The sequence below is a fragment of the Triticum dicoccoides genome, chromosome 5A, assembly GCF_002162155.2.
Source record: "Triticum dicoccoides isolate Atlit2015 ecotype Zavitan chromosome 5A, WEW_v2.0, whole genome shotgun sequence".
NCBI lineage: Eukaryota > Viridiplantae > Streptophyta > Magnoliopsida > Poales > Poaceae > Triticum > Triticum dicoccoides.
Window position 1 is genome coordinate 41,502,390 of NC_041388.1, and position 14,207 is coordinate 41,516,596.

The following is a 14,207-nucleotide window of genomic DNA, read 5'->3' on the forward strand; positions in this document are numbered from 1 at the left end:
ACTCTTGGAGCTGGTGTACGCTACCAGCAAAATCACACGTACAAGCATAGGCAGCTGCGGCGCCGTGTGCCCTTTCCGCCGCCGCCGCCGCCCATCAGCTTCTGATCTCCCCGCTTTGCCGCTCACGATCTGATTTGTACGACTCAGCGACACAACCTACTTCATAGCTTCAGCCAACGAACTAGCAGGTTCACACATCACACTATATTAATCTCTCTCACTTCTCATCTCGTATCAGTGTTGAAACTATATATATCAGATTTTATCATTTGCGATTGTATCAAGAATTCATACCGTGTACGTGTCCTAAAATTACCGTGATGCAAATTATCTTGTATGAGTTTATATTTATTGATGCAAAAGAATTCTATGGGGACCTTACACAGTAGCTAATTCTGAAATTGAAATTCTTCAACTACGAGGAGAAAAATGCAGCCAAACACCGTTAATATTAATTCAATTTTCAAGCTAGTTATTTCTAAAATTGAAATTCCTCAAACATGAAGAGAGATAACGCTGCCAAACCGCATTAAGATTAATTTGTTTTCGAAGCCAGTTGCTTCAAATTCTTGACATACTGAACAAATAGGATTCAAGACCTAATCATGGGGAAGAAGAAGAGGGTTCAGTGGGAGGGACTGCTCTGCTCGGTAGGCTAGGAATTCAATCGCTGTTTCAACCTACCGCATGCACCAAATCAGCAACCGAATTAGTAGATGCAGGCGGGATAACAATCGATCTAAATGGAAGGGGAATGGATCAAGAAAAGACGGGGGAGACACACGAGGAGCGTAAGGCCTACTACCTGAGGGCAGGGGAGTGGGTAGCGGGGAGCAGGAGAAGGGAGCCCCGACGGCGACGACGGCGACGGCGGTGGCGAATTGGTGGCGGCGGGGTCAACAGCCGGCGGCGGCTGCTCTGCTGTTTTGGTTGGGAATTGAAGCAAGCAGGCCGTGGTGGGGATGACGAACAGGGTAAACAAGCCTTTTTTTTCTTTTTTTTTTCTTCTCGTCTACGGACCACAATAGCGGGCCTGCCCATTTTAGAGCGGGTGCTCGCTACGTTTTTTCTTTTTCTATTTTGGTTCCTTTTATTATTCTTTCTTCGATTTGTTTTGTTTTTCTCTGGTTTTCTTTGGGTTTTTTTATTATTTTTTCTTTGCTTTACTTTGGTTTCTTTGTTTTCTCATTGATTTTATTTTGGTTTACTCTTTCTTTAGCTATGCTTTGGTTTCTTTGTTTTCTCAATACAATAGGTTTTCTTTTTCTTTTTAGTCGGGTTTGAAAATTTTCAAATATATTTTGAAAATCATGAACAATTTTGAAAAATCAAACATTTTTTAAACTCCAATTTTTTTGATATGTACTCCCTCTGTAAACTAATATAAAAGTGTTTAGATAATTAAAATAGTAATCTAAACGCTCTTATATTAGTTTACGGAGGGAGTATAATACAAAAGACTATAAGGGCATCTCCAACGTTGTCCCCTTGAACGGACATAATATTTGTCCATGATGAGTCCGCCGACCGTGGTACAAGAGTAGGCCATCCAACACTTGTCGTAAACGTCTGCCACAATACAAATAAATTTGGACGTAATTCATGCAAACATGACAGAATTCATTCAAACATGACGGTATTCATTCAAAATGACATTAGTTCAGACATAATTTACATAAACCAAGCAATATTTGAGGCAGGCGAGTCCTCCTTGACACGGGCTCGCGGCGACGAGGGCGGTGCCGGACCATGATCCCAGAGCAGAGTGCTCGATGAAGAGCTCAATGTGTTGCTGGTAACTCCACATCCGTGACCGCCGCCTCCGAGAAGATGTGTGGCTCCTTCTCGTGGGAGCCGGCCGCCGTGGAGGTCAAAGGTTCTAGAGAGCAACACGCGGCGGCGCCAAAGATCCGTGTCTGGAGCCATTTGTTTGCAGGTGCGGAGAAGCATGATTTCTGCATGGTGCGATGTGGACGTCGTCGGAGCAAAGATGATTGGAGAGCTTGTGAGCGGAGAGGTTTGGACGGCGGCAGAGTCATGCTTAAAAAGCGAACTGATGGGAAGCCGATTTTAATGCGGCGGCGGAGTAGGCTTTTCGGACACCGCATCAACATTGAAATGGTGCGCCTGCTTGTTCGTTCACATCGCTCTGACCGACATTAACGCCTGAAAAGTCGCGTCCGCTATGGAGCGGGCCTGACCAGCATGAATGTGCGGCGACCACTTAGTGCGGAGAGGGTCCTTTTAGTGGGAGAGAGTTTTCGGGTGAGACGTGCAGTCAGACACGTACATATTGTCGGTCCGGGCGAATATGACTGTGCAGGAGGTCTCTCGAAAATCAGGCGAAAAGGGCTGTGTTTGTCAGAGCTGAAAAAGAAGTCCCACGTCGCTTGTGTTGTGTGCCCGATTCTGAAATTGTTAAGAAGAGGAGCGAATGACCGAAACGCCCTTCCCATCCTACCCGACCAAAATCAATGCAAACACCATATCATATCAGATCCATCCATCTGGAATTCTGGATTGGTTGGACTCTTCTCTGGCCGCCGTCCGCCGTCCGCCTCCGCCTCCGCCTCCGCCCGTTTGATTGAGCTTCCCCCGTCCCTCCTCCTCCTCCTCCTCTTTGCTCCATTCAAATGTTCAAATACTCCCAGCATTGCTGAGCTGAAATTCCCCATCTTGAATCGCTCGCCGCAGCACCAGTGCGCATTGCATCTAGCTCGAATCGAGCTCATGGCGAGGCTCGAGGCGGCGGCGCTGCTGCTGGCCGCGGCGGCGGCTGCGCTGTTGGCCACGGCGGCGGAGGGGCTGGGCGTGAACTGGGGCACGCAGGCGTCGCACCCGCTGCCGCCCAAGGTGGTGGTGCAGCTGCTCAAGGACAACGGCATCAACAAGGTGAAGCTCTTCGAGACCAACCCGGAGGCCATGAAGGCGCTCGCCGGCAGCGGGGTCGAGGTCATGCTCGCCATCCCCAACGACATGCTCCACCGCATCGCCGGCGACTCGGCCGCCGCCAGGGACTGGGTCAAGCGCAACGTCAAGCGCTTCGACTTCGACGGCGGCGTCGTCATCAAGTAACCCCCGTCGCCATGGTTCTGCTTAGTTTTCTACTACCTTATCTTAGTACTGTGGTACATATGCAAATATTCACCGTGATACTGTCACCAACCATTTCCATTTGGGTGTAGGCGTGTAGCGATAGCGATACGTTTGCGTGCTTCAGTTTCCTCTTCTTCCTGCACAAAATTGTACTGTAATCCGGTGAAGATCTGCAGAACATCAATGTGCTTGCTTATAGAATGAGTGAGGGTTGGAGGGGGGCAGTGGTCAGTGGAGGAGGTTGTTGGGACGATTTGGTTGGTCCTGGTGTGGTGTGCAACCCAAGCGATCATATTCTTTCTCTCGGTGGACCATCGTACAGCATGGATAATTCAGTGGGGTGGCTGTCAATTGTCATATTCTTTCTGTGGAGTTATGCCAGCAATTTACTATAGCCAGTAATTGGGTGTTGAGTTTTGGACATTTTCAGGATATACTGGGATGCAGGATAAAGGAGATGTGTGAGTGTTGTCTGAGAAAACAGAGTGAGAAAACCATAGCATGTCTAACAGCAACTCTTGCCATATCGGGGCCGGTCGGCACAATAACCGTCGATATGGCAATTTTGATCGAAAATGCCACTCTAGGACGATTTATAAATGCTTCGTTGACAGTGGTAGCTTTAGGACATACAGTACTGGAATTCAGGATAGAGGAGATGCGTGGAGTTATGCCAGCAATTTGCTGTAGCCAATAATTCAGTGTAGAGTTTTGGACATTTTCAGGCGCCTACTGAACCTGCAACATGAAAGAGCTGAGTTTTTCTCTTCACGATGCAGCATTACTGAACCACAATGCCAAACTTGAACAGTAGACAAATTCAGTTTTGTTCTGATCCTTGTCATGGTGTGCTGCAATGCAATGCAGGTACGTGGCTGTGGGCAACGAGCCATTCTTGGCAGCGTACAAGGGGTCGTTCATGAAGGTCACCTTGCCGGCGCTGGAGAACATCCAGAACGCGCTCAACGACGCCGGCGTCGGCGACCGGATCAAGGCGACGGTCCCTCTCAACGCCGACGTGTACAACTCCCCGGCCAGGAACCCCGTGCCGTCGGCGGGCCGGTTCCGCGCCGAGATCTCCGGCGTCATGACGGACATGGTCAAGTTCCTGGCCAAGAACAAGGCGCCCTTCACCGTCAACATCTACCCCTTCCTCAGCCTCTACCTCGACGACAACTTCCCCCTGGACTTCGCCTTCTTCGACGGCGGGGCGACGCCGGTGAACGACAACGGTGTGATGTACACCAACGTGTACGACGCCAACTTCGACACGCTGGTCGCGGCGCTGGCGGCGGTGGGGCACGGCGACATGCCGATCATTGTCGGCGAGGTGGGGTGGCCCACGGATGGCGACAGGCACGCCAAGGCGTCCTATGCGCGGCGCTTCTATGACGGGCTGTTGAAGCGGCTGGCGGCGAACCGCGGCACGCCGGCGAGGCCGAACCGGCACATCGAGACGTACCTGTTCGGGGTGGTGGACGAGGACCGGAAGAGCGTGCAGCCAGGCAGCTTCGAGCGGCACTGGGGCATCTTCCGGTACGACGGGCAGCCCAAGTTCGCCATGGACCTCAGCGGGCAGGGCCGAAACACAATGCTGGTGCCGGTCAAGGGCGTGCAGTACCTGTCCAGAACGTGGTGCGCGCTCAACCCCAAGGCCAGCAGGGACGATCTCAACAAGCTCCTCGGCGCCAAGATCGACTACGCGTGCAGCAACGCGGACTGCACGACGCTGGGGTACGGCTCGTCGTGCAACGGCATGGACGCCAGGGGCAACGCCTCCTACGCCTTCAACGCCTACTACCAGACGCAGAGCCAGGAGGACGAGGCCTGTGACTTCCAGGGCCTCGCGCTGCCCACCCAGACGGATCCCTCCACGGCGACGTGCAACTTCACCATCCAGATAGCCACCTCGGGGGCGGCGGCAGCAACGCAGCTCGGCGTGGCGCCGGCGGCTGCCGCCCTGCTGGTGGCGTTGCTCCAGCTCTCACTGTTGTAGTGGTAGTGTTTGGCATTCCCGCGGTTGATTTGTTCATAAGATCAATTGCCACTGTTGATTTGTTGCAGTTCTTTTCAGCGCATTAGGCTTTCTTTTGTACTACTGGATTACAGAAGTAAAGATCAAGGTGCGATTTAGGACAGCCCTAGGCGCCGGGCCGACTGGCCCAATTGTCAGCGCATCGCCTTCCGCTCGCCCCGCGCGTTGTCGCCGCCCGCCGTCTCCCCATGCACTGTCGCCGTCGGCATAGGCGCTCTGCCGTGACCCGTGAGTCGCCAACGTCGTCACAGGAGCTTGGCAGTCATGGTTCCACAGCATCTAGCAACCATGGTTGCAGCACCCCGCCGTGTGGTCACCACCGTTCCGGAGTGTGAGATGACTGGTCCTAAGGTGCCGCGTTTTGTCAGTGAAGAAATGTTTTGCAAAAATCAGTAATTTGAGGAAAGCTATCTAATTTGCTTTTCAAGCTGTAGAAAACAACAGTCCGGCACAATTGGATCAAAGGGGCTGCTGCTCAACTTCAACTGTTTTATGCAACTTACTCAAGAGTATGAACAAATGCATCTTGAAGTATGATGGTGCAATGTAAGGAAATAGAGTCTGGGATTTAGTGATGTACTACACATAAATCACCAGACTCAGGTTCTTCTCCTTGAGACCTTGAGTTCCAGTTCATCACCTTGAATAGGAGCATGTGGTCGTTTCTTTTCATCACCTAAGAGCTGAATAGACAGAAACAATGTACAGATTAGAAGCATGTGTCAGTCCAAGACTGAAGAGCCAAATTCAGCCCACACAAAATTAGACAGTTTGATATACTCCCTCCGTTCCAATTTACTCGTCGTGGTTTTAGTTCAAATTTTGAACTAAAACCACGACGAGTAAATTGGAACGGGGGGAGTATATATGTGGATCGAACGAAGTTTGTTAGCACCTTCCCTACATTTCCATCCGCATCGTCCTCGTCCTCGTCCTCGCTCTCGCTCTCGTACACGATCTCGTGGAATATGTGATCATGAGCACGTTTGAAAGCATCAATCTCCTGAATATATGTTGAGTCAACACGCACGGGATTAATAGAGGTTTACATATCCAACACGCACGGGATGAAGAGTTAAAGCGATCTTGAGACAAAAGGGGAGGCCTCAAATCTGAATGGGAGAAGAACTAGACGAGAGAAGGGATCGAGCTAGCGCACCTCGCGTAAGCGGTCCATCTTTTGCTAGAACGTCTTACCATCAGAGCTGTTCATGATATCCTGGACCTTGTTCATGTCGAAGTGTCGGAACAGGTAGATCAGGCGAGGAGGAAGAGGCGGCAACGGCGCATGGGGTGCACGAAAGAGACGAGGTCTGCCTTCGCCGCCGGGTGGTCTGCCAGTCATGATTGCCGGAGGGGACGGCGGCGTCGGCGTGGCTAGGGTTTTGACTGGGGATGGTTTCTTTATTCGGGGAGGGGGAGACGTACATGCATATTTGGGATATCTGATATTCCCTCCGTTAAGATCATTTTGACACCCAAGGGAGTACATCGTATTATCTATCTATTGTTTCATAGTGCAACTTCGGATCTCGAACTGGTTAGATGGTTTTCCGTAGGGTGAAACTAATAAAATGTTACACGGTATATGCAGAGCGAACTAAATATATATATTCTACAATAGTGATACAAGACTAGAGCAAAAGTTCGGGACGTGGATTTGCTGAACATGGGTGCGCGCGCACCCTTTATAAATAGGGTTAATTATCCTTTTGCCCTCAGTGGTGTCCATGTACTCAGTTTTGCCCTCAGATGCGAATTGTGCTCAGTTTTGCCCCTAGTTCGTGCGCACCGACTCGTTCCGTAAACTCTGCCGTCTCCGTCAGGTCAACCTTTTGACTCGCCCCTTACAGGTGGGACCAGGCGGCAGAGACGGCCAATTTTATTCAGACCGTTGCACGAGTGGCTTGTGGGACCCAGCAGAGTGTTGGAAATATGCCCTAGAGGCAATAATAAATTAGTTATTATTATATTTCCTTGTTCATGATAATCGTTTATTATCCATGCTAGAATTGTATTGATAGGAAACTCAGATACATGTGTGGATACATAGACAACACCATGTCCCTAGTAAGCCTCTAGTTGACTAGCTCGTTGATCAATAGATGGTTATGGTTTTCTGACCATGGACATTGGATGTCATTGATAACGGGATCACATCATTGGGAGAATGATGTGATGGACAAAGACCCAATCCTAAGCCTAGCACAAGATCGTGTAGTTCGCATGCTAAAGCTTTTCTAATGTCAAGTATCATTTCCTTAGACCATGAGATTGTGCAACTCCCGGATACCGTAGGAATACTTTGGATGTACCAAACGTCACAACGTAACTGGGTGGCTATAAAGGTACACTACAGGTATCTCCGAAAGTGTCTGTTGGGTTGGCACGAATCGAGACTGGGATTTGCCACTCCGTGTGACGGAGAGGTATCTCTGGGCCCACTCGGTAGGACATCGTCATAATGTGCACAATATGATCAAGGAGTTGATCACGGGATGATGTGTTATGGAACGAGTAAAAAGACTTGCCAGTAACGAGATTGAACAAGGTATCGGGATACCGACGATCGAATCTCGGGCAAGTATCATACCGCTAGACAAAGAGAATTGTATACGGGATTGATCGAATCCTCGACATCGTGGTTCATCCGATGAGATCATCGTGGAACATGTGGGAACCAACATGGGTATCCAGATCCCGCTGTTGGTTATTGACCGGAGAACGTCTCGGTCATGTCTGCATGGTTCCCGAACCCGTAGGGTCTACACACTTAAGGTTCGATGACGCTAGGGTTATAAGGAATAGATATACATGATTACTGAATGTTGTTCGGAGTCCCGGATAAGATCCCGGACGTCACAAGGAGTTCCGGAATGGTCCGGAGGTAAAGATTTATATATGGGAAGTCCTGTTTTGGTCACGGAAAAGTTTCGGGTTTTATCGGTAACGTACCGGGACCACCGGGAGGGTCCCGGGGGTCCACCAAGTGGGGCCACCATCCCCAGAAGGTTGCGTGGGCCAAGTGTGGGAAGGGACCAGCCCCAGGTGGGCTGGTGCACCCCCCCCCCACCAAGGCCCAAGGCGCAGGGAGAGTGGGAGGGGGCAAACCCTAGGTCTAGATGGGCCTTAAGGCCCACCCTAGGTGCGCCCCCCCTCTTCCCCCTTGGCCGCACCCTAGATGGGTTTTGGGGGCTGCCGCCCCCCCTAGGGAGGGAACCCTAGATGGGGGCGCAGACCCTCCCCTTCCCCTATATATACTTGAGGTTAGGGGGCTGCAACACACACGATTTGATCTCTCCCTGGCGCAACCCTACCCCTCTCTCCTCCTCGTCTCTTGCGGTGCTTGGCGAAGCCCTCTGGAGTACCACGCTCCTCCACCACCACCACGCCGTTGTGCTGCTGCTGGATGGAGTCTTCCTCAACCTCTCCCTCTCTCCTTGTTGGATCAAGGCATGGGAGACGTCACCGGGCTGTACGTGTGTTGAACGCGGAGGTGCCGTCCGTTCGGCACTAGGATCTCTGGTGATTTGGATCACGACGAGTATGACTCCTTCAACCCCGTTCTCTTGAACGCTTCCGCATAGCGATCTACAAGGGTATGTAGATGCTCTCTCCTTCCCCTCGTTGCTGGTTTCTCCATAGATAGATCTTGGTGACACGTAGGAAAATTTTGAATTTCTGCTACGTTCCCCAACACAGAGAGCCGTTGAGCAGATCCACTGGCGGGTGTGCTATATAAGAGGGCAACAGCGGCGGTGACCACGGCGACAAAGAGCACGACGGTGACCACGGCGAGAAAGAGAGAGAGCACGGCGGCGGGAAGCTAGCTGTGGAGGGCGCGGCGGTGGGAAGCTAGTAGTGGAGGGCGCGGCGGCATTGAGATCCCCTTCGGCTCCGAGCTCCATGTCTTCCTCAAGCTCCCGCGCCACCTCGCGGATGCAGAGCCGGGCGCATGTGGACATGCATGTCTTCGTCTGTCCGCGGTGCCGGGCGGGCGTTGATCGGAGGGTTTCTCAGACACTGAGAAACCAGAATCGTCCGTTCTACGTGTGCAGCGAGAATGGGGTAAGAATCGGGGCAATTGCACCATTTTCGTGGTCGGGATCTTTGAGCAATGGGTTGATCTGTTTGGTGTTCATGCAGGTGACATGCTTCTTTCTTTGGGTCGATGCTCTGGCCAAGACTCTGATGAATGAATTGCAAGAAGAGCATGAAGAATGGTTGCGCATGCTGCCACGAACGGCAATGGCCGCACCACGAGCTCCGGAAGAAGAGATGGAGGGTGAAGCATGCACTGACAGAGAGCTAGCTGTTGAGCTTAGGATGTTGAAGAAGAAGGTTAGGAAGCTTGAAGATCAAACACTACCAATACCCATTTGCAAATACTTTTGGGCATTTGTAGGTATGGTAATCGCACTGGTTGTAATGTTGAAAATGTATGGAAATGCATGAATTATGGAGGAATTTGTAATCTTGAAATTGTTTGAGAAATTCACCTAGTTTAAATGTTGGTTAAAGTTGTTTAAATGTTGAAACAAAAAGAGAAGAAGTGACCAACATTTAAATATGTTGAAAAAAAGAGAAGAAATTAGGAATTCAGAAACTTTTGATCAATGAAATGCAGCTCTCTGCTCTGCCTTTCTGTCCAAAAAAAGGTTGCTCTTGGGCCAAATTCAGAGCGTAGAGCCAAGTGCAGGCTAGACTAATGGGCCAACTGCATCCAATTAGGCCCATTCAGGGGGTTCTTTTGCGTATTTTTCTGTTTTCTATTTTGATTTAATTTAGGTAGTAAATCATAATGCTGAAACTTTTTGTGGAAGCTAATTGAATTATTCCGGAGCCAAACAATTAAGGTTAGAAATTTTTTGGAGCGGTTAATTAATCCAATTCAAATACACCGTGATTTAAATCAAAGACCAAAATGTCATGGAAAATGTGCCTCAGCTCTGGTAGAGGTTTACGCCAGGTGTCAAAATAAATGAACATTTTTAAGGGCATTACATTGAGAAAAACATAATTTGTCTAAAAAATGAAGGGTGAAAAATGCACAAAAAATTGGTGCGGCTGGGGACTCGAACCCATGACCGCGTGGGTTTGTGGTGTTTAGGGCTACGCTGGTAACCGCTAGGACAGATGGCAAGACTTTGACATGGGTAGGGAAGGAAGGTATACATAGTGAGATTGTGATTTTTTTTTAAAAAAAATAGTGAGACCGTGAATGTTTGCACACGCGTGAGAGTGGTTTTACTTTGTTTTGCACTTAAATTTTAGAGGGTTGGAAGGTTGAAAATGTATGTTGCACTACCACATGATTTTGGTCAGAGTGGCACTTAGTTTAGGGTTAGAGTGGCACTTGGTTTAGGATTTAAAGGGAATAAATTTGCATGTTAGTTCACCCCACCCCCACCCCCCCGATTTTCATTAATGAAAACCACAAGTTCTCGAACTTCATGACTTGTTTAGGGAAGAAACGATATATTTGGGCACGGACATTTTTTAACACACATAATAAACCTTAATAACTTAGATAAGATGGAACACACCGTACCATTACAATAATAAGTTCATGGACAGTTCACGAACACATGACGAAACATGACACGACACGACATAGAAAAGCAACAAAAAAAACAAAACATGACGAGCTTGACTCCAGGCTTGAACATCTTCATCTTGACCTCCTTCTTCCACTTTGGCCACGCGCGCCCCTTCAACACCGTCTTCATCTTCACACCTCCTCCTCCTCGTCGTAGGGAAAGAGAGTGCATCTGGCCTGGAGCGGGGAAGATGCGCTCGTAGTTGGTGTAGATGTTGTAGACGGTGAAGAAGATGGCCTCGCAGCCGCACCAAAAGACTTGGCCGAGGAGCTCGCGCGCGTCAAACGGGTTGGTGAAGGTGACCGTGAGCAGTAGGAGGATGTCGCCGCAGTCACGAACCTCGTTGAGGGTGAACATCCTCGGCGAGCCCCGTGGGAGGTGGGCATAGCCGGCTCTGAGGAAGGCGCGGGTGAGTTCGACGGAACCCCTCCACCTTGAAATAGCCCACACACGGAGCTCCCTCTCCACGAGCACACCCGATGGGTAGCGCAGCTCCGGCACGACAGGCCAACGGTTGAATGTCGGCCCGTTGAACTGCATCTTCACTTGGTCTCGCTTGGGGAGGGCTCGGTCGCTTGGGTGTTTGAAGTTGGAGAGGATCGGATTTGGCTTGTGGGTGGGAGAGGAAGAGAGGCACCCCATTTATAGGCCTGTGGGTGGGAGAGGAAGAGACAAAGGATGAGAATGGTGCGTGTGTGAATCCGGATGCATGTGTGTATCCGTTACGTTTTGCACACTTCAATTTTTGCATGAAAATGATGCATGGGGCGCGTGCGTGCATCTGAATCACTGCATAGCTCTTTGACCGGGCGGTGCATGTGAATCGCTGCCCTGAACCACTGCCCTAAACCACCTAGCTCGCCTCGCTCGCCTCGCTCGCATGCATGCACGTCGTCGCCTCTCGCACATGCAAACCCACGTTGCCGCCTCCATGCATGCAAGGCCTGAAAAGGCTGAGACGGGCTATTTACTGCGGTCTCAGGCTGTCAGGACCCCGATTCCAAGTCACATCGATCTAGCCGGTAACACCTCATATCACTTTGCGGCCTCACGCACGGTATCCCACAGGTGTCGCCTTACCATGGCCCGGGACCGTTTGCGGCTTTTGGCTCACGTATATGATAGTGTCGCTAGCATCCATATGACAGAGAACCCGGGCCGACATGGCTAGTCGTGAACCCAAAGCGGCACAGACCTATGGAGACATGCATACATGAATCACATCGAACATGTCGGTCATCAGCGAGTGATTCCGGGATGTAGCACTGGGCTAACAGGACTCCGGTGAACCAGGCTATAGCAGGCTAGGCAGGACTCCGGATATCACCGCGTGACATTTCCTCGAAGGGACAGACATAGGAACGAAGTGAAACACATGCTGGCCAGTCAAGTGTCCTGAACAGTAGTGCTGGGCTAGCAGGACTCCGGTGAACCGGGCTGTAGCGGACTACTATGGCTCGAGGAACACTAGACTACATTTCCCCATAAGAAAGGCTGCCAAGGATAAACAACTAGATTGTCGGATCCCACTCATACCAAGCATTTCAATCATACACACAATATGCCCGATATGAGTACATACAACATGGCATCACAACAAAACTCTACAACTCAAGTACTTTATTTAAAGGCTCCAGGGAGCCATACATAACATGTTCATACAGATAGGGGTCACATGACCCGACACTCAAGTCATACAAACATACAAGCAATGCGGAAGCAATTAGTCTGAGTACAGACTCTAGAAAGAAAGAAGGCTTCTCGAAGCCTGTCTATCTACATAGGGCCCTCCATGGCCAGGATCACCACTTGGGTGGCTAGTCACTCGTCAACGTCAAGGTCTACATAGAACCCATCGGAGGGGCGGTGTTGTCGTCTGAAAACAGTAATTAAGCAAACATGAGTACAAAGGTACTCAGCAAGTCTTACATCAGAACCTACTAAACATGCTTATTCTCAAGAAGGTGGTGGGGTTAATGCAGCAAGCCAGCTTTGACTCTTGGCTAAGCTATCCTACGGAACTCCACCAGTAAAATAGTTTTCGCACACGAGTCCACTACTCACCAACACAATACTCCACCAGGATCCTCCCTCGTCATCCTACGAGAGGGCCATCCTCGGTACTCACACTTATCCTGAGTCTTTTAGTAGTATCCATTAACTTGTCTATGAACTGTATAGGCAACCAAGTAGTCCTTTACCGCGGACGCGGCTATTCGAATAGTTTTATACACTGCAGGGGTGTACTTCTTCATACACGCTTTCACCACTTACCGCCGTTTACACGACATGTACTCGGCAACCTTCAAGCGGAAGCCCAGCGAGGGTGTCGGCCACGGCCTACCTAACACTTAAGTCTCTAGTCCAGGTTATCGCCTATCCAGGTTCCATCCGCAGGGAGTCCGGCCGAGGTTTCCACATACGGCCCCGAACGATGTGAACAGGGTCCCGAGACGCCAAACGGGCGCCCGGCATACCCGACCACGGTGTATCTACCGCAACATAGCCCACCCCTAGGGTCAGCGCTACGCACGGCCGCCAACACATAACCTACAAACACCAGAAACTATTTGCAACTCCTGGACAGAGTACTAGGGTGATTAAGAAGCCGAGAGTGTCCATTGGTTTCGGGCCCAATGTACGGTAGTAACTGCATCTTAAATCACACATACAGATCTCAGTTCTTAGGGATGGCCTCAATGAAACAACCCACCATGTACTCCTACATGGTCTCTCATCGATACCTTTACCAAAACATGTTCAACACATCCCTCACATTACCAACATAAGCATTTCACTCTAGCCCATCACCCAGATGAACCAGACCTGACACAACTCTAAGCATAGCAGGCATAGCAAGGTAGGAATCACATACATGGCTCAATCAACTCCTACACATGCTAGTGGGTTTCATCTAGTTACTGTGGCAATGACAGGTCATGCAGAGGATAAGGGTTAAACTACGGTAGCACACAGCAGATTGAAACGCGTTGTCTTAATGCAGTAAACAAGAGCAGAAGCGAGAACATGGGTTGTATCGGAATGATCAATGGTTGCTTGCCCGATGGAGTGGTAGTGGGATACTGCCTTCAGTTGGATACTCGTGAATATCCTCGAAGGCAGAACCTACCACGAAGAACACATCGGAACACAATCAACACATGACGATATGCAACAATATGATGCATGCTATGATATGGCAATATGAATGTGTCTTGGCCTAATGCAAGCTATTACAGAAAGGATTGAACTTATTTGAATCAAAGATTCAATTATTAGCTTATTAAAGATGGCTTTAATGGTGCATTTCCTTATTCTGCTTAAACAGCAAGGTAAACTTGTTTTGTCATGCATGAAACCATTGCAGATGGATAGATTGAATTTTTATGATCATTTTTCATATATAAATCTTTGCATTTGGAGCTATGGTTGATTTTCTATGATTTTTAGAAGTTTTGACTATTTTCTGGAATTTC

The 14,207-nt window shown here is 49.7% G+C and overlaps 2 protein-coding genes across 2 annotated transcripts in view; one reads left to right on the forward strand and one right to left on the reverse strand.

Moving 5' to 3' along the window:
- The window catches only part of LOC119298980, a 2,818-nt gene extending 1,823 nt beyond the window's left edge, over window positions 1-995 (reverse strand). The window contains exon 1 of the mRNA XM_037576298.1: window positions 806-995. The gene's annotated coding sequence lies outside the window, so the exon portion shown is untranslated. The remainder of the gene's footprint in view (window positions 1-805) is intronic.
- A 1,502-nt stretch (window positions 996-2,497) lies between these two features.
- On the forward strand, window positions 2,498-5,231 carry LOC119298981 (glucan endo-1,3-beta-glucosidase 8-like). Its single transcript, XM_037576299.1, has 2 exons — window positions 2,498-3,071; window positions 3,964-5,231. The coding sequence occupies exons 1-2, from the start codon at window positions 2,731-2,733 to the stop codon at window positions 5,090-5,092; spliced, it is 1,470 nt and encodes a 489-aa protein (XP_037432196.1). The 5' UTR covers window positions 2,498-2,730; the 3' UTR covers window positions 5,093-5,231.
- Window positions 5,232-14,207: the final 8,976 nt, after the last annotated feature.

Excerpts from the sequence above, each read along its gene's own strand:
- LOC119298981 (XM_037576299.1), top strand. The coding sequence starts at position 2,731 with ATGGCGAGGCTCGAGGCGGCGGCGCTGCTGCTGGCCGCGGCGGCGGCT. Across the intron at positions 3,072-3,963 it reads GACGGCGGCGTCGTCATCAA|GTACGTGGCTGTGGGCAACG; the intron begins GTAACCCCCGTC and ends AATGCAATGCAG.